This window comes from Spinacia oleracea, chromosome 5, assembly GCF_020520425.1.
Source record: "Spinacia oleracea cultivar Varoflay chromosome 5, BTI_SOV_V1, whole genome shotgun sequence".
Lineage (NCBI taxonomy): Eukaryota > Viridiplantae > Streptophyta > Magnoliopsida > Caryophyllales > Amaranthaceae > Spinacia > Spinacia oleracea.
Window position 1 is genome coordinate 100,554,083 of NC_079491.1, and position 20,746 is coordinate 100,574,828.

A 20,746-nucleotide genomic window follows, 5' to 3' on the forward strand; every position below is an offset into this window, starting at 1 on the left:
CTTTACAATTTCAGTATTTCAATTTGAATCACTACTTGTTCCCAATTCAATTGTTCCCAATTTCCATTTAGGGTTCCCTAAATAGAATTAACAAATCCATATTGAATTTTGTATGAGTTTTTGTCGTTGGTTGTATGGTGATTTGACAGTAGTACATAGTAATTGTAGTAAAGTTTATGAGAAGACCCAATTCAAAAGATGTTGTTTATAAATTAGGGTTCCTAAATTAGGGTTCTTACAAATTGAGTAATGTATGGTTAGTTTTTGCGTTCTTTGTTGGGGAATTAACATCAGTATTGAGTAGTTGTACTCAACTATTTCTAAAGGCCCAGTTGTACATTTCTCGTTTCTAAATTGGGTTTGGTAAAACTGAAGTGCTGTAGTCAAATTGATTACTGCACTACTAGAAAATAGGGAATAGAAAACACTGAATAGAGGACGGTTAAGTTTGTTAAGCGTTGTCTAGGAGTATAGAGAACGCATTTCTCTCATAACAGTTGTGTGGAAAAAGAATAGAGTACGGTTTACTTACCTAATCGTCTTATATTCTTTACCATAATAATAATAATAAAATTTAAAATTAAAATACTTAATAAAATATAAAACTGTTTTCCAAATAACTGTTTTATATTATTTTACAAAACTATTTTTACAATAAAAAATAAACCTTAATTAAACCAAATCAAACATTTTTTTTAAAATAAATAAGAAAATAACAAAGCAATTAAAATTTTACGTAGTACATCACTACTTCGTATACGAGTTAGGCGGCAGAACATAATTCCCCAAAATTATGAGTTAGCGCACAAATTTAGAAACCCTGCACTCCAACCTCTGCTCGCCAGAAAAATCGAAAACCTCTGCACCGCCGCTCTACGCCGCAGCTCCTCACTCTGCACCGTCGCTCTCTTGCACCTCTTTCCGGCCGACTCCCAACCTCCGGTAAAACCATCAGAAAACCACTCCAACCTCTGCTCGCAAGAAAACCCGCAACACCTCTGCACCGCCGCTCCCTTTCACCGCTTTCCGTCCTCTCAACCTCCGGTAAAACCCGGCTGCCCCACCGCTGTCATCAATTACACGGTTAGTGTGCTTAATTCTGTTTTTCATACATTTTATTTAACCTATAACCTAGGGATTATGAATATTTGTAGTTATCTAATTGTAATATATGATTAAAGAAATTGTTTAGTCTTCAATCACGATCGATCAGCGTTGAATATGTTTATTGGCCTAATCAGTGTTTTCTTTGAGCTGTATTTAATTTCGAACCGTGTCTTGAATTTTACAATTGGATTTTGATGACTAGCTATTTTCTCGTATCAATTGGATGTGTTGGTGTTAATATTAATGCTCTTCTAAGGGATGATTACGATTTTGGATTTGTCTCTGCCTTGTTGAGGCTTTAATTGATTTATTTAACAATAGCAATCTTTCGTTGCTTAATACTCTGTATTATGGTTTCTCTGTGACCCAAGTTCTATTTGCCTAATTTCTTTAGCTATTAAAGAATTCAGTTTGTTAATTGCCAAAATAAAATAGAGTAAGAAATTGTTTAGTCTTCAATCACGATCGATCAGCCTAAGATTGTATAGGCTTCAATCACGATCAATCACAATAATATCTGCTAGAATATATATCTTAACAGAATTATTATTGTGACCTCCTTGTATGTATTAAATATTAGGTCGAATCAATTTAATCAAACTATTCCCGCTTGTTGAATCATAGTCGAATGAATTATTCGTGTTTGATCGGATACGGATTTGGAATAGATGAACCGGACTCGTAACTTTCCGTGTCTCTGTTTTTCTGGTGAAAATGTGCATGCTAATTAGAATTTGCATGCGCCTCTTTTGATAAAGTTTCTCACCCTCCTCATGAATATGCACTCATCCTAATGAAAGGTGAGTTCTATTAAACCTTGTACTGCCAAGATATTGAAGGACCTAGATTGTTTTTTTCGTTTTCCTAGTTAACTAGGACTCATTATCCCCTCTCCTAATAAATCCCATTATATCCTGATAAGCATTGTTTTTATGTACTGAGGATGCATACAACATCATTTACAATGTGTTTGGATGAGTGGATTTGAAGAAAACGGAAAGGGAGGGAGAGCAACATATGTGTTTTCCTTTAGTTGTGGTTTCGACGAAGAGAAGGTGAGGGAAAGGGGAGGATCCGTGTTTTTTGTCCTTGTAATAAACCAAATTCTTATAAATTAGATATATTTGTGATGGATGCATTTTCCAATATTTGGATATAGATTGAGCAATGAGAATATAAGGAAAATTGAAGGATCCAAGTTCCTTTTCTTTTAAATAAACCAAATTCTTCCAAAGTTAGAAAGATTTTGAGGGAAAACACAACTACACAAGCCCACTCCTCCTCCTATTCCCTATTAAATATTACTTATCATGTAAAAACCCTGCTCTAGTTATCCAAGTTATGCAGTGCTGAGATACGAAACGTAGATATTTGTTTTCATTGTCGACTCTTGTCACTGCTTTTTCTTTGCCTGTTGGAAAATGCTATTGTAAGCACTTGTGGTTTCAAATAAAACTCCTAGCGTCTTTTACGAGGGGTACTTACAGTTACACCTGGTACTTCCTTTAAAACTATCCCGTGGGAGGAATGTATATGTTTGGATGGAGGTCTGCGCGACAGCAACTCCCATTCCTGTTTTCTGCATTCGTGTTGCTTTGCAATCGCGTGTTGGTTTATCGTCAACTACAGAGTTGATTGGGTTTCAAGTCTTTATTGGACTTTTGGTATCAGATTAGACTTGAGTAGATTAGTGTCCATGATAGCTACTTAATATCCAAAATTTCCTAAATCTTATCATGGAAGTATTTTGTAAGGCATTGAGCAACTTTTCTAGCATGCACTCCTTGCTACTTAAATCTGCAACTCGCATTTTTTACTTCATCCCTTTTACAGAGCACTAACAAGTTGACTTTTACTTGGCTAGTTGGCTGAATGACCATACTACATTGAACTAGGGCTAGGATTGTGGTTAGATAGTAGTCATAGTACACGCCTAGCTTAGAGATCTATGTGAAATATCTGTAGATATGTTGCTAAGGGAAACATCACTGTCACATTTGAATTAGCTTAAACAATGCCTCTTTGTCAATTTATTCGATAAAATTGGGGAGGAGTGAGCCTTTTAAGTTTACCCGGGAGCATGTTAGTGGTGTGACCTCAATCTAAAGAATGACACGAGGCTTGAATTATATTCCTCCCTTTCCATTGTTCACCACCACTTTGAGCACATAAGCTTATGCTTCGAAGTACACCTAATAATAGGCCTTAAGGGGATGGTGGAGGTTGTAGTTTAGTGTTCTTTATTTTTAAAGAATTCTTGTCCATTATTCCCTGTACACTTTGAGTTGTTATCATTGACTACCTTTCATGGTACAACATAGAAAACATAATCAGGAAAGTGAGTTTCATAATTGCTGACGGAACCTACTTGTATGTTATTATATGAAATTAGATTGTGAAATAGGATTCTTTTGTCTGATAGCAGTATTTGTATCTTCTGTAGAAGAAAATGATAGAATTAATGACCCAAGTGGGTCTGGTGGGTGGTGATTGAGATCTCTAGTCACTCTAATGATTATGTTTCGCTGGTTTTATCTATTTGAACTGGAGGTACATTAGTTATTTGCTGCACTAACGTCTAATCAGGAAAGCTTGACAACTGCTAATTAGGATTAACAATATTCAAGTTCTACAAAAGAAACACACCACCAGTAATCACAAAACTATAACCATAAAACAACTGAAACTTATTTAAGTACACTACTGATTGCTCCCCTAATCGGTTTAGAGACTAAAGTAAGTTCAATCAGTTTCATGATCAGGAACAGGGGAGTACCAAGCAGGGTGTTTGCCTCTATGCCTTAACATCCTAGTAAAAGAAGAATCAGGCATCCATGTTTCTCCACTTCCTCGATTTCCTCAGCAGTCTTGGGCAATCCATCTGATACATGTATCACGTCAAATGCTTGAAGCTTCAAATGGTACAAGTATTAGAAATATCAGTGTAGAAGAAAAAAAACATAGAACTGTGACAGAAAGAAACCCCTCCCAAAAACCAGAAATGGCATGGATCGAGATTATGTCAGTAACAAGCCTTGGCCCTAGATATCCTTAAGAGGTCACCTTATACTGGCAATTTGAGACTTAAATCCTTAAAGAGGTCATCTTATTTATTGCACCACCAAATAATCGCACATTGTTCTGTAGAACTGACAACAAATATGAGAAGAAAATGCATACACACATATTCATAACATCATTGTTCTAATATACTCGAGAACAAGCTAGATCACGGAGATTCTGTAATCCCGTAAAATGTAGGACTTACAAATATTACATAACTTCCCAGATATTCAGATGCACAAATCTGAGCTGCAAAATATGCTGCATTTAATTAATCAACTCTAAACTAATTACCAGAAATCATATTCAACAAGTAGCATATACAAACTTGTTAGTTAATGCCACATTCCTGATTTTACTTTACTACGGAGTAGTATATGTTCATTCGTTAGACTTAACCTCATATTACAAACTCTGTTGGATCAACTTTCCATTAATTTTACTTATTTTATTTTTTCAAACTCTGTCCCAGACTCACTTAAAAATGTTTTAAATTAAGTTTGACATTTATAGTAAGTTATTTATTTTACAGTTATGATAAGTATTGGAACAGATACTCACAGATAAGTACATACGTAGTATGAAATAAAATAAAGACAGTAAGTTTTTTAGTTTGATGAGCACAGATCCCTTGTAACTCTGTGCTGTATATTGCAATATTCAAAAACTGGGGAATGTAGATTGGAGAACGGAAGAATGTAATTACTCAAGAACATTGTGAGAGGGGGCAACAATCTGGACTTGTGTCTGCACCTCCCTGCAATTCTGTTGTTGTTGTTGTTGTATTGCCTGTTGTTCTTTGTTAAATACTATTTCTGCTTGCTTGTAAACCAATTGGCAGGTGGGCCATTAGTACCATCCATTACAGTCCCACTGCACACTTGCGACATTAGGAACTATGTTATTTGTTCAATTAAGATAATCATGCATTTAAGAGTTCGAAAAATGATCAACCATTCTGCCTCCTTTGATATGCTCATCTCAATTTTATCATGTTTATTTCTCACTCTTACATTTTAACTTGTCTTGTAGTATTTTAACAAAGCTCCCACGTAATCTCAAACTACGATTGACGAGCTAAAGGAGAGGTGGATCCCATACGTTACCGAATATCACCAACCAAATAACTATGAAGATGAAGATGATGACGATGATCTAGTGTGACTTAAGCTAGCTCAAGGAGATGGTTAATTACCTCATTTCAGTCCTGCAGACGAACTGCCAAGCTAGTCTACCACCAGTAGACAATTCCACCAATATTGTCCCTGCTGTTGCCGCATAAGCTGTTCTGCTGTTGTTGCTGCAGAAGCTGCAGAAGTTGTTCTTGCCGCATAAGCTGATATTGTTGCTGCTACGCCATCCCTAGTTCTTGCTGCTACACAATCCCCAGTACGTTGCTGCTGCTACAGAAGCTCTTCTGCTACAGAATTTTTTTATTGATATTGGATTTTGTTTTTGCCGTACCATGTGTAGATCATTTATATTTTGTCAATGAATAATACGACTTTGTTATTGAATGAACAATATTATTTTATTATTGAATGAAATTAATTTTGGGAAGATCGTGTGGATATAATTTTTATTTTATCTATTTAGATTTGGTTTATATACATGACCTAGAATCGTAATATCCTATTTTAGGGATGCGTGTGCAGCTATTTTTAATATTATTAATACGTTTTTTTTAATAATATTAAAAAAGGGGTAGAATATAGAACGGTTGTGTAAGGAAACTGCTTTCTATTTTAATGTTAAAAAGGAAGTATATAGTACGCCTATGTACGGAAGGTGTTATGTATCTCAATATTTAACAGGAAGAATAGAGGACGGTTATGTACGAAAGGCGTGCTTTATTATATAGTATAAGAGACGGTTATGTACGTTAACCGTTCTATATTCCTTCTCCATTTTCTGATTATAGGAAGGGAATAGAGGACGCTTATCTCTTATCACTGTACTTTATGACTAGGTATATAAAACGTTTCTTTTACCCGTTTTATAAACTTTATAGCGCGTTGAGTTGGAGAACGCCTATAAGGCGTCCTATAAAGGGTATTTTAACAGTACTCTATGCCCTTTTTTGTAGTAGTGCTGTATGGTACTTTTTGTGTCCGTTGTTGGTGATTTGAGATGCATATAAAGTACTTGTAGTTACCCATTTTGCGTAATGTTTGGTTTTTTTGTGTGTTTGTTGTTGGTAATTTGAGATGAGTATAAGTATTTGATTTTGTGTCCCTATTTATTATTTTCACAGTGTCATGAGGAAGGGACTAGTTCATAGTCATACGAAGAGAAAAATGGGGAATAATGTCATTGAATATGAGGGAACTTCAAAGTCCAAATACAAAAAACATAAATCCTTCGAGGACTTTGGGGATGATGAACTGTGTAAGTACTTCACCAGTGACTTGAGTGTACTTCCTATTCATAAACCGCCAACGAAAAAGAGTAGGGCGGTCGTAGATGAAGATTCGTACGAAGACGAAAGTCAAGATGAGGGTGATGAAGACTATGAAGCTGAGGAGACTAACTATGATGAAGTTGAGAATTCTGATGAGGAGTACGATGAAGTGCCAGAGCGAGAGACACATCCAATTAAGAGGGGATACAAACAACAAGTGTCTCGGAAAGTATTACCCAAGCAAGGTCTGAAAAGGAGACGACTTCCTACCCCAAAGCCACGGCCACAGGTAAAGCAATGCAGCAGGAGTGAGTCATTGTAATTGGTTCCCCTGTTGATTGGTGAATTCTAAATATATCTGTTATTGGTATTCAGGAGCAGCAATACGTTGTGAGAAGAACCAAAGGTCTGTCAGGTCTGTCAAACGGGGAACAAGTTAAGAGGGAAGAGTTATGTGTTGCGACGCAACTACAAAAATGTCGCAACAAGGTTAGTCAGTGAACTTTATCTAAATGATGAAACTGTATTCATTAAAATTAAGTGTCCCATTATTCATTTCTAGTTGTACAGGAATGTTTTTTATATGACCATACGCTTTTCATGTTTACAGCAACCAGCGGTCATTTGCCGTGTTGATGCATTTTCGAAGTTGATCAAAAGGTTTGATGCTTCTAGAATTGAAGTTGTTAAACAAATGGGTTTTGGTGGGATGCTAATGTTGAAGTTGACCCAACTCTCGCGACAGTTCTGCTATTGGTTAATGACTAGGGTGGATGGAGTTGCCCAGACCTTGGTTGCAGGTGATGGCAGAGTCTTACCGTTGTCTCCAACACAATGGAAATGCATATTTGATCTCCCAATGGGAGGTAAGACGGTTCCCTTCGACGTGGTTGATAGTCCGGCGTTGGTTGTTAAGGCTGCGAAGGTGGCTCGGAAATTCACAATGGTGAATGGGGAGGGAAAGGAAATGGTTTCTTTACGTTCAGTCATCGATGCGTTAGTCGAAGAGGATGAAGATGGCAACGTCACCCAGCTAGAAACCGAATCGGCCCGTAGCGAATTCCGTACTTCTTTCTAGATGTCGCTCTTGGGTCTGGTCATATGTCCTTCGACTGATGGATCATATATGTCTAAGCCCTTGATGCAAGCGTGTACTGTGGCAGACATGTCAATTGAATATGATTGGTGTACGTTTGCCCATGAGTGGCTTATGACTAAGTCTTCTGAGTTTGCTGAGAAGTTTGACAAAGCTGGGTTCGTGGCGGGATGTGGTGGTTGTACCCTGTTCCTCTTGGTACTTTTCCAAACCTTTTTTCCCCATAGTGAATGTTACTTTTCGTATTATTTAAATAATTTTTGATTAAACATTTTGGTGAACAGATATTCTACCTAGATCATTTGAACAGGCCTCCTCTGTCGTGGAACGAGTTTCCAAGGATAGGAGTTTGGACAACTGAGCATGTCTTCCTGGCTAGGGATTTGGACAAGAAGGAAACTGACGACTACGGAAAGCTATCAGTAAGTTGATCCTTTTACAATGAATCACAACACAACATTAAAATCATGTGTAGCAAACTTATTCTGGTTATTGGTTATTATTTATGGAAATGTTTAATGTTTATTGTGGCAGTCACTGGACATTGCATATGGGGAACCACATCCCCGACTCGCCAGAGACAAAATTACACCCATCTCGCAGGAAGATGAAGATGAGGATTGCGAGGATACAAGGCTAGTAAATAATGTATGTAATTCATCTACGCATTTATATTTTTACATTGTATAAATCGTTCGAGTATACACACTAAAATTTGGTCATCTTCCATATATGGTACAGATTATGAAGTTGATCACACCTTACCTAGAGAGGCTGGAGGAGAAGATTGATAAGTTGCAAACGGCACGGGACAACACAAGACCCTTTGGCTTTCCCATACATGACCAGTTCCATATCCATTCTCCGGCTCATCATTTTGCTGACGATATACAAGATCTTGATCTTGGTTTGAATCAACCATTCACGTCTCTTGAGCAACTGGGAAGTCCAAGGATAATCAATCCAACCTCACAAAGAACCCAAACAGAGCAACAAGAGATCAACAAGAAGATGGCCGCTGTCGACGATATGTTGCACATTGACAATCACCATCAAGTATCAGTTACTGATGTCATTGGCAAAGTTGCAAATGAATCTCTTCAATCCGTATTAGCACAACGTCATGAAGAGTATCATGCCAATAACGAGAATGATCCTGGGAACAATAAGGAGTTGAATCAGGACGACCCATTGACTAGTAAGGAGTTGAATGAGGATGCGCGTGACAATGATGAGGAGTTGAATGAGGATGCGCGTGACAATGAAGAGGCCGCTGCTAGAGGAGGAGGACCAAGGAGGAGGAGGAGTTTAGGACACCGAACTCATATTCCATCTGCAACAGTATTTTCGGGAGATTTCGTGTCTGGTACAAACCAAAGGGTCACAGGTCCGGTTAATGACATCACTGCGTTCGTTAAGAGATGGAAAGATTTGAGAGACGAGGCTAAGTAAGTTAATCAACTTATAAGAATATGATCCCATTTCATTTAATACCTTAACTAAAGCAGTTCTGTTTTGCAGTCCAGGACAAGTCATGATTACCTGCGATGGCAGGAGTGCAACCCAAAGAGACTGCTATGGGGTCTTGCATACAAGAGCGAGGGTCAGTGCTGACTATGTAAGGATGGCTTCGGAGATGTATATGAAAAAGTGGGCAATGGATTACGAAGGCAAGAGTCGGAGAATTATGCTTGACCCAACATTTGCGGTAATTACGCCTTGAATTGAATTATTACGCCTTAAATCACATTTTTGATTATTTAAATCACACTTTTAAGTTTGAATTCGTAAATCACATTTTTAATTATTAAAATCACATTTTTAAGTTTTAGGTGTTTAGGGTTTACACCAGAATATATTTATTGAACATCATTTTATATTACAGATGAGGGTAATTACGAATAAGGATCCTTTTGAACATCTGGCAAAGAAGCACGGCCAACCTCTTCGTGACATAACTGCATCCCAGATTTGTGTGGTATTTTTCCTAGTTTTAACATTCTCCTTTCACATGTTCTCTGAATAAACAAATAACTAATAATTCCTGTGGTAATATGATGGAATCAGATTTTTGTTCCTGTATTGGACGATGACCATTGGTGGTGTGCTGCATTTGAGTTGAAGGAGAAGACCATATGGTTCATGGATACTATGTACCCCAACCCCGAAGAGAAGCATAAGTCTATTCTGAAAAATATGGTATGTTTTGCTTCCAAAGTTTTTACGCCGAGAAAAATATGGCATGATTGTCATTTACAAACTACAATTTCTGGGGTTGATGTGAATGCTTTACATCACAGATCCCGGCCATCGACACGATGTTAAATGTCCATGACCCCCAGTGGGAACTAGGCACAATGGGTAGTTGGGGAAGACAACTAGTCGAGCTTATGAACAACACCGACAAGTATGTGAACCAGAGGATTTAAATCATTCTGTGTGTCATTTAAAATTTATTCCCCCGTTTAATCACAACTAGTTTTCTTGCAGTCATAGCTGCGGCGTACTAATGTTGGGATGGATAAAGTCATCGGCCGCTCGTATCGTATCAAGATATGGAATGGTAAGTGGCTTTGTATTTAGCCCTCATATATATTGCTCCTTATTACCATTCATTCATCGTTGTAGGAAAATATTGTTGTGGCTCGAAAAGCGCTACTAATGGAAGACTTTCTCTCGGAATTTAATGAAGCAAAGGATGAAGCATTGTCAGCAATCACCTGTACTTGAAAGGCATCTGATGATTCTCGTAGTAATATTATGTAACTCTTAGAAACTGTTTATTAGCCGGATTATCTAATGTTTAAGATTTGTGTCGGATTTTTTGGTGGTAATGTTTACTGCTGCTTTTGGATAAATTCACTTTACTGCTATGCGGATAATTTATATCTAAGGGTCTTGTTAGTTGATTTTGGATTATTGTCGTTTACTTAACTCTTTTCTTTGTAAGTGTTTTATTATTTGCCTATTATGTGTACGAAGTTTGGCAACTTTAAAATCTTATTATCACCACCAAAAGTGGGTCAAATGAAAGTCAAGTGTTTTATTATTTGCCTAAGTGGTGGTACCAAATAAGAAGTGTACGAAGTTTGGCAACTTTAAAATCTTATTATCACCACCAAAAGTGTAGCAAATATAATGGGTTTACTTGAAGTCGAAGTTCTTGGTACATCTAATGTACCAAATTCGATGTTCTGGCTACATTTAATGTACCAAATCGAAGTTCTGTTACGACATGAAAACGTACCAAAGTCAAAGTTCTGGTTAAATGCATTGTACCAAACTTGAATTTAGGACTACATGAACTGTACCAAAGCCAAGTTGGCAAATTTCATACTCATACCAAAGTTGTCAAATGACATATACCAAAGTTGACAAATGTCGTATACCAAAGTTGACCTGCATTTCACTACCTGTGTGCATTTCACTACTTGTGTTCATTTATCTGATTGATTTCATACATAACTACAAATCAGGGATCTTAATTGGCGCATAAATATCTTATTTCTACCTGGATTCCTTTAAAACAAAAGACCCCTTAGTTCACAGTAGAAATATAAACATACAACATCAAATGTTTGGTCATAAACTAACTTCCACACAAACTTCCAAACTAACTTCCAAACTAAGTACCAGAATTCAAATGCAACAGAGTTGCCGAAATACATCCAAAATACATCCAAATTACATCCAAAAACTTAAGTTCAAGCACGTAAACACGGTCTACACACGGACTTGCCTCCCAGAAATAAGGTCGTACACCTCAGGTCTCCTCACATTCAACTCGCACAAGATGTCATCAACAGCAAGTGATACCCTTGCATCCTCTATTGCACCCTGATGATGATAGCAAATAAATATGATAGCATTACTACAGGACTATTGTTTTCAAGAACACACACAACTAAACACATGGAACTAAATGAACGTACCGGTTGGAATGTGGGAGAAATTTTGTTGCGTTGGACTATGTCCTTTATCCATGCTAGCATTACAACACAACTTGACACACTGCATTACAGTGATCAAACCATATAATCCTTATATAAACAAACCAACTTATATTTGCGCGAAGCGATTGCGTTGGGTTACTTACTCATCGCTTGGTGGGACAGAAACAAGGTCAACCCCCCATCCACTCAGTCCATCCTTTACCCATGACTCGTCTTTAGAGTAAAACAGGGTGTCCAAGTACTTGAACTACAAGAATAACAAGTCAATCATATGTATGAAATGTATGCGATAATTATTAAATGTTTTTAGATACAATCATTACCATGTGGCTAATCAGACGACCGTGCTCAGACAAAGGCTCGTCTGATGTAGGATCAAGGACCCAAATCCGCTTATCCTTCATGGATAATGCAACACAATACCAACGTGTGTGCGGTGGAAGTGTGAAGTACATGTGCAACACGGGTACTACAACCTGGCATGAATTGCAAAATAGATACGATAAGTTAAATGGTAAATTAAAAATTTACCAATAATTATCACAAATGTATTTAATTTAGAATGTGATGTTATCTCACATACCACAAACATTTCCCGAATGACGAGGTTTTCAAAGGGGGCACCGAATGGGGCTACAAGAGACTGAGGGGGTTCGTTTGTTTGTACCTTAACCTGCCACAATTAGAAGGTGTACTAATTACCTCAAGATACGTTTACAAAAAAATTATCAGATCATGATAACATAGATGAGAAATACGTCTGAAAACTAACCCCGAAACCAGGTTCAAGCATTACACTTCGTCCTCTATCGGCACCCAATTCTGCCTTCCACCTGCTAGTATACATCTTACTAGCCACTTTGACGTATTCTATCCCCGCATACTCATCCATTGCTACCATTCGATACATCTGATATTTGCTTAGACGTAAACCATCGAACTCAATCAACTCTGGTCCTTCATCCCTGCATATATTGATCAATTGAAGGATAATCAACTGTCGTATTCCAAGTTAAAACTTGTAAACATTAACAAAATACAAATACATTAATAATCATAATTTACTAAAAAGTTTGACATTTACTTGCTATTTCCCTGGCACTCCTTGATGAAAGCAACCAATTCCTTCTCCATATCAGTACGACTCTTCCGGGAGCTCCTAAGAGGTGAAACTCCCTTTAAAATTTCAGTGGTGATTACCTGTGCAATTTGGATATGTATATAACCCAACATTAAAATTATCTAAGATAAGTATATCTTGGATTGTTCATTCACAGTAGTGTAAGAAAATGTACCGGCTTCTGAGCAGGAGATTGTACTTCAGTCTGTAGCGTGGTCATAGATTTCGTAGGGACAGAACAATCAGAGGAAGAGGGAGCCATAAATCCAAGAACATCTGAGGTAACCGCAGAAGAAGGACCAGGGGTTATAGGATCACTCACCAAAACTGGAGAGACTGAAGTGGAAGGAGGAGGGAACCCAAAGCCTCGGGTGCCAAAACCCCGAGCTGAACCAAAGGCCGGTGCAAAACCCACCGGCGACGGAACTCCAAACTGCTGTGCAGTGGCCGTAGGAATTGTGGTCGGCCTCATTGTCTGCGTACCTCCGAGAGCAGGGCAAACATCCACACCACCCACACTACCACCACTTGTACCTCCACTTTGAGTGTCCTTCAACCCACTATCTTGTTCCCTCACCCCTACTATTCTTGACAAATCAAGTTTCATACTTCTTAAAATCTCTCCTTGGTTGTGCATTTGCTCCTCGATTCTCTCAAATCGGCTTGTTAAAACATTCAGAACCTATATACAAATTTCAATCACACAATCAGAATATCTAGTGCGCGCGCGGGACAGAAGCCAGAAACTTATAAACTAATCAACTAATAATCTAATTAAACCAAATTGGATTAGAAACAATAGATTAAACCTCTTTTGCAATGTAGGAACCCCGCATATCTCTTGGCAATCGAGGATGGTGTCTCTCGCCGTAAGCAACATCAACAGACTGGTTGTGGAACATCAAAATAAAACATCAGTCCATATATGAATGAATCATTATACTGCTGAATCACTACTAACACAACAGAAATTTTTGGTATTCCATCTCACCTGAGTTCTTCCATAGTCACCTCCAGCTTTCTTGTCTGCCTCTATCAGGGCATCCACATCAGGTTGGGACCACACAACCACCCTCGGCATAACACACCATTGCCTAGGAACAACATTCAGGTGGTCCAGGTAGAACACCTACAACATTAACCAACTTGCTTCAGAATCAAATAAGAGCTTTGCAAAATTATACACAATAAATAAAAATATTTTCAGTTATACCAACCGTCAAAAATAGGTTGCAACCCCCCAATCCAGAAACAACTCCATGCTGATCAAACTGATTTGCACCATATCTTTAGCCACTCTAAACAGAACGTGCACCAATCATATGAATTTGACTCCGGTGCTACCGATGCGGCAGGTAACAACCTTCCCGCCAAGGTAAACCCGTCTGTGCTTGGGCACAACACCAGCTCCAGTATAACAATCATAAAGGCTATTCTAAATTCAAATTCCTCCTCTCTTGTTACAATTGGGACAATAGTAGCCACCGCCTTACCCTGTCCATCCCTCATCCCAACTGCAAATTCCCAAGCTTTCTGAACAGAAACCCCACCACTATCCCCATACATCTGAACAATATGGTCTGCTATATTCCTATGGCGTGTGTCTAGGTTTCCATTAAGAGATGGTACAGGCTGAGTACCCATAGGCAGCCCCAAAACACAGTTAAATTGGATGGGATCCAGGCTGAATTCCATATCGCCCCCACCATAAAACACCCCATTAGCACCATCTACCCTGGTCACTAACCAGTAGGCAAATTCTGGGGACAGGTTGCGCAGTTTCACTGTGAGGAGGGCTCCAAACCCCATTTTTCTAACTAAATCCCTTCGACTGTCATCCAACAGTGACACCAACTTTGAAAACACCTCAATCCTATCATTCTCATGCATGCCTTTCCTCAGCCTGGTGGACACAACAGTCTCCGATTTCTTCACCTGAGCACCTACACTCAACTAAGATGCATACAACAATGCCCACTAAATCAAAACCATGTAAGAATTGATCATAAACATTTGTTCTGATTAATTTTCAATCAAAAAATAGATATCCATGAAATAGGTAGTTAACAATTCAACAAACCATCGGTCTAATAGTAGTGGTTAAGTTATGAATACTAACGACGTCCTCGTCATCGTTGCTCTCTGTACGTGGCTCCTCCTCTCCACTAGTCTCCGCATCATAGACTTTTCTCTTCTTTCCACTGGAAGAACCTTCCACTGCCTTTAGTCCACATGCAGTTGTTCTCTACACACACAACACAACAAGTTTACTTATGTCTGAATATTAAAAATAGAATTGGATTAGAATTGGATTCTTCTATTTAATACAATATCATTCTTGTACTAATTACCGTTCGTGCTCCTGCCCTTGTAGACACGCCCTTTCCCTTAACAACGTCTTCCTCTGTTTTTTTCTCCTTTGGAAGTGGAGCATTACGTTTACCCATTTTCCTAAAAAATTATAAAACTTAATGACTACAATAACAACGTAAACTAAACACAAGAAATTCACAACATTCCAAAACTTCACACTGCAATTACTTTTAAAATGCACACATATAAACATCCACACATAATTAGACCAGTAATTAGACCCAGTTTGGTACAAATCTACCAATCCAAATCTCATTTGCGATACCAAACTGTCAAACACTTTCAGTACCATTTTAGGATCAATATAAAATTATGATCCTTTTTAAAAATAATTCTATATTTTAAGTACTATTCTCCATATTATCAACACTATTTTTAACAAATTTCCAAAATTTAGGCGACATCAAATATACCAAATTTGTTCAAATATCAAAACCCAGTTACAAAACAACCATTATTCATACTCCTAATTCCACCAACAGCCTACAAAACCCTAAACAAATATTAAAAAACGATTATTAATAAACGAACTAAAACATGCAGCAATTAAACCAGAAACCCTAACTAACTGAAAGCCAGAAATTCTTAAAATTAGACGACTTTAACAATTAGGATTACAACCCTAAACCCTCCAATAAGCCTAAATACATTAACTTTTTAAATTTTCGATTTGGGTTTTAGGGTTTTACCTCTTGATGACAAATAATTCTTCCTCCAGCGCAATTGCTTTTCACGAATTCACCAAATTAACGAACAATCCTAGCTCGTCTTGAAAATGGAGGTGTGAAATTTTTGCCCAAAATTCTTTCGCCCCGAAATCTGAATTTCTTGCTCGTCTTCACTGCAGGAGGAGCACGAGGAAGAAGGACTGCTTTGAAGGAGGAGAGAGAATAACAAGGAGGAGAGAGATAGTTCAATGTGAGTATTAAATACCTCACCTATTTCAAATTCAAAATTTTTGAAATCTGAAATTTTTGCCAGCAATGAATAACGGAGTCCGTTATTTCCAAGTGGGCCTCTCTCTTTTTACGGTGAAAATACCATAATGCCCCCACTTGTGTCCAGATTGGACACAAGCCATTATGGAGCAAGACTTCCTCCTAAGAGCACACACAACCTGAGGGTTTCTCAGCCCATAATGGCTTGCGTCCAAAATGGACACAAGTACCATTATAATAATATAAACTGATTAAATTTTAAAGGAAAAGTCTTTAAAATGAGCTGGAATGGTACTTTTGCACCGTAACGGGGAACGGGATCCCTTGAAATTTGAGGGGGAAAAACATGGTGGGAAAATTTCGCCAATTTGCAGCAAAGTTTGTCGCGAAAAGTTGGAGGGAAATATTTACACGAAATTCATTCGATTAAAGCAAGAGTTCCTCTGTTCCCTTTACAGGAGAGAGAAAGAAACCAGAACAAAATCAGAGAGAAAGATAAGGGGAGATAAGGGATGGTACCAACTTATAGAGAACTGTTTGAATTATTTTTCCCAATATTCCCAATTTTCAACTGATTGAAAATGTATTTGAAGTTTGGTTCTTCATTGAAATTAAAGTCGAAATTCAAAGAGTATTAACTTGAAGATGAAAATGTATTCATAAATGGAAATGTGTCTATTTATGAAAGACAAAATATACTACATTTGGACTTAACAAGTACCATTGATTAACTGGTAAAAAATAGAATATACTGTATGTGTACCAATATAGATATTGGTACTCCATCCGTCCCGGAATACTCGACCCGGTTTGATCGGCACAGAGTTTAAGAGACTTGAATTGACTTATTTAATTTAATAGGTAGTAGTTGATAGTGGGGTATTATTTTAATGTAGTTAGTGGGAGGTGGGTTAAGAGGTGGGGTTGGGAGAGAGTAGGGGTTGAATTTTTAATTATTTTTTGTATGGAGTAGGGGGTAGGTGAAGGAAATAATGCCCTTGGTCCAAGTATGCATTCTATGTTAAGTCTAATAAATGCGGTTCAGTATTAATTAACAAGTTAATAATTCAGTGAGATCAAGTGAGCTGAATGCCTAGCTAGAGGCCGCTTCAGTTCAAGTGGAATTAATGATATTAATCCACAGCTTACTCTTGACTGAACCCGTAGGGTCACACAAATAGTACGTAAACGGATCAAGTATTTAATGGCATTAAATACTCCATCTATGAATATTCGGAACCGACGGATCTTGGTTTCAGTGGGAGCTAAGATCGTCACAGGCAAGAAATGAATACTCCGGAAACGATGATATTGCCGGAAACGGAAATATGGATCGTATCGGAAATATGAATATTATCCAAGTCGTAGATGTTGCCGGAAACGGAAACATGGTACGTATCGGAAAATATTGTTGGAAATGGAAATATTACCAGAATCGGAAATATTGCCGGAAACGGAAATATTGTCAGAATCGGAAATATTACCGGAATCGGAAAATAATTCCGGAAACGGAAATATTAAATATTTGTTCGAAACGGAAATTAATTCCGGAATCGGAAATATTGAATATTGTTCGTATCGGAAATAGATTCCGGAAATGGAATTTTAATCGGAAGCGTATCGTACGAATTAGCATCGGACGAGGCCTGCCGGACGAAGGCCCAGCACGAAGCCAGGCCATCGCCCAGCAAGCACGCACGCCACAGCCCAGCGCGCACAAGGCCACGCATGCGTGGGCCGCGCTGCGTGGGCTGCTGCTCGCATGCGTGGGCAGCCCTTGTGGCTGCCGTGTGTGTGTGAGTTTGAGCTCATGCGAGATTCCTGAATCTGCAAGAGTCAGTGTATGATTAAATGTCTATTCCTATTGGATAAATTGATTAAGTAGAATTCATGTAGAATTCTAATTCCAATTAATTCGCATCCTACTAGGATTACGATTCCTTTTCCATAACTCTATAAATAAAGGCCTAGGGGTCATAATTTATACACAAGTTTCAAAGTATTCAAAAGTGAGTTTTTTGAGAGAAAATTCAAACACCCATCTTGCCCCAAAAGTGCCGAATTTTCTGAGTACCTTAAGGGCGATTCTAGTTGGTCAATCTTAAGGCGGATCCGGACGTGCTGTGGACTTTCTACGGAGGGACGACACTTGGAGTCCTAAAAGACTTGTTCTTGTTCGGTTCGGGCGCAGCTAGGGAAGGCACGCAACAAAGAGTATGCATCTAAACTATGCTAAATGATTATGTGTAAATAATATGTTTCCTGGGTTAATGGTTGTTTCCGCATGATCTATGTAATGTCATATGTATCATAACCTAACAGTGGTATCACGAGCCCCTTATTATTTTCATAATCTAAATTGCATGAACATGGTTAAATATTACAAATTTGCAAGAATTAAAAGGGGTGATTAATTTTCGTAATTGTTAATTAGTTGCAAATTGCGTTTATTTAATTATACGTACGCAGTTTTTCGGCAGTTTCTTCATTACTCATCCGAATTGAGTGATTTTTGTGTCAACTCCGCATGTAAAAGGCATTCTAAAATTTTGACAAAATTAGTATTTTTCTGCCGAACCCAGAATTCTCAAATTCGAAGCCTAACTATGACTTTTCGAAGGTTTTAGTTTTTCGAATGCAAAATTTCGTAAATTTAAGATGTTAAATTAAATATTTGCGATTCTTGTTGATAAATCTTGAATTTTTGATTGACCTATTGCATATGTTTAACAAGTTTGAATGCCTAGTCTTGTTAATTATGCAATCTAATTTGTAATTATGATTAATTTGTTGAAAATTAGAATAATTTAGAATTAATTTGATTTTCATAATTAATTGTAATTTAATTAGAAACCTATGATTAAAAACCACCATAAAAATTGTAAATTTACGATAAATTTTAAATTTTTATGACCTAGACTTGAATCCATATCAATCGGAAATCAATTGGATAATAAATTTTCGATTTTTCGCCCTAAAATTATGAAATTAATATTATTTATTAATTTGTCATTAATTTTAAATATAAATTTTAAATTTTATGCGATTCGTTCAAATAACTTGCACGCACGAAGCAATGGACGCTTCGTGTTACCCTTAAGGGGTGTTGTATAATGCGGGCATGCGACGACGAGCAAGGGAGCTCGTCGCCCGTGCGGCACGAATGCAATGAGCAAGGGCGTAGTGCACGAGCACAAGGCAGCAGCCCTGCCTTGTGTCGTGTGCCACGAGCAATGAACGGATGGGCATGGGCGAGGGGCGAGCCAAGGCAGTCGCGTGTGGGCAGCAAGCGAGCTGCGCCACAGCGCGCGCTGCCTCGCACAACAGCGCGCAGCCTCGTGCGCAGCGAGCGCAAGCTCGCGTGCCACGAGCGCTGCGCCCAGCATCACTCGCGCGCACCAGCGAGCGATCTCGCGCGCCAGCGCGCGATCTCGCGCGCCAGCGAGCGATGCAGCGCCCCAGCGAGCGATGGCTCGCGCGCACCAGCGAGCGATCTCGCGCGCCAGCGCGCGATCTCGCGCGCCAGCGAGCGATGCAGCGCCCCAGCGAGCGATGGCTCGCGCGCACCAGCGAGCGCGGTAACGCGCGCGCGCTGCGAGCGATAGCTCGCGTGCGGTGGGCGCTGTGCGGAGGCTTGCGTATGGGACAGCAGCAGCTATGCAACGAGCGCATGGGCTGCGCGCACATGGCCAGCAATGGCTGTGTGCGTACAGCCCATGGGCGTGCAACGCGTAGGGTGTTTGCGTTACGATTAGATCGTTTTGAATGTTTAATTTGAAAATTTCAGTTCACGTAATTTTTAATTGATTTTAAAATTAATAATTTGAATTAATTTCTTGGATTTTAATTTTGAATATTATAATTATAATAAATGGCATTTATTCTAATTATTTTACTAAAATTAAAATCATAAATTAATTTAAATGTGACTGAAATTAAAATTAAATTTTTGGATTCAATTATAAATTTATATGAGCTTTAAATTTTAATTAAATTTGTATGTTTCCGGTTAGACTAGAAATACAATTTTATGTTTAAAATTAGTAAAGCATATGAATTTATTGGTTTGAGTGGGAGTGCTTTTAGTCATAAACTCTTGATTAGGTCTACAAATCCTTAAGGTTAAAACAACTCGATTAGAATTAATAAGGACTGAATAATTGGTAGATTATTGGTGCCCTTGATTAATTGCTGCAAATGTTTACGTGATGCATAATGTGTTTAACTAACCAGCTATGTGGGCCATTCATGATAATGAATGGGTGAATGGTATATATTGTATATGTACTGTTTTGCAGGTTATGAAGTGACTAGTATGGCCCAAATAGGATAGAAAATATGGTCTGCGTACCATTAATTTGAATGTAATTGGTCTAAAGTACCAAAGTTATTTTTCAATTCAAATATGGTCTGCGTACCATCAAATAGTTGTAATTAGTTATAGCTTATCCTATTTGAAGAAAATGGTGCCTCCCACGGAGATTTTCAAGACGGACTTTGAAGTCAAAGCTTCAAGATGAAGTCGGGCCATACTAGATCACAAATATCTTATGCATGTTTTAAGTTATTTATTGCTTTAAATATGTCTTAAAATGCATGAGATCAAAAGCTTGATTATGTTGCATGATTAAGGATTTTAGTTCACTTAAAATCTAACCAACATAGTAAGAGCCTTAAGTTCCAAACTTAAAAATT

The 20,746-nt window shown here is 38.1% G+C and overlaps 1 protein-coding gene across 1 annotated transcript; it reads right to left on the minus strand.

The window, feature by feature from the left end:
* Nucleotides 1-11,055: 11,055 nt before the first annotated feature.
* On the minus strand, nt 11,056-15,901 carry LOC130460830 (uncharacterized). Its single transcript, XM_056828440.1, has 13 exons — nt 15,803-15,901; nt 15,092-15,191; nt 14,860-14,985; nt 13,732-13,869; nt 13,550-13,627; nt 12,916-13,422; nt 12,705-12,820; nt 12,393-12,585; nt 12,204-12,293; nt 11,944-12,096; nt 11,764-11,867; nt 11,600-11,678; nt 11,056-11,504 (listed from the first exon to the last, which is right to left on the minus strand). The coding sequence occupies exons 2-13, from the start codon at nt 15,185-15,187 to the stop codon at nt 11,391-11,393; spliced, it is 1,794 nt and encodes a 597-aa protein (XP_056684418.1). The 5' UTR covers nt 15,188-15,191; nt 15,803-15,901; the 3' UTR covers nt 11,056-11,390.
* Nucleotides 15,902-20,746: the final 4,845 nt, after the last annotated feature.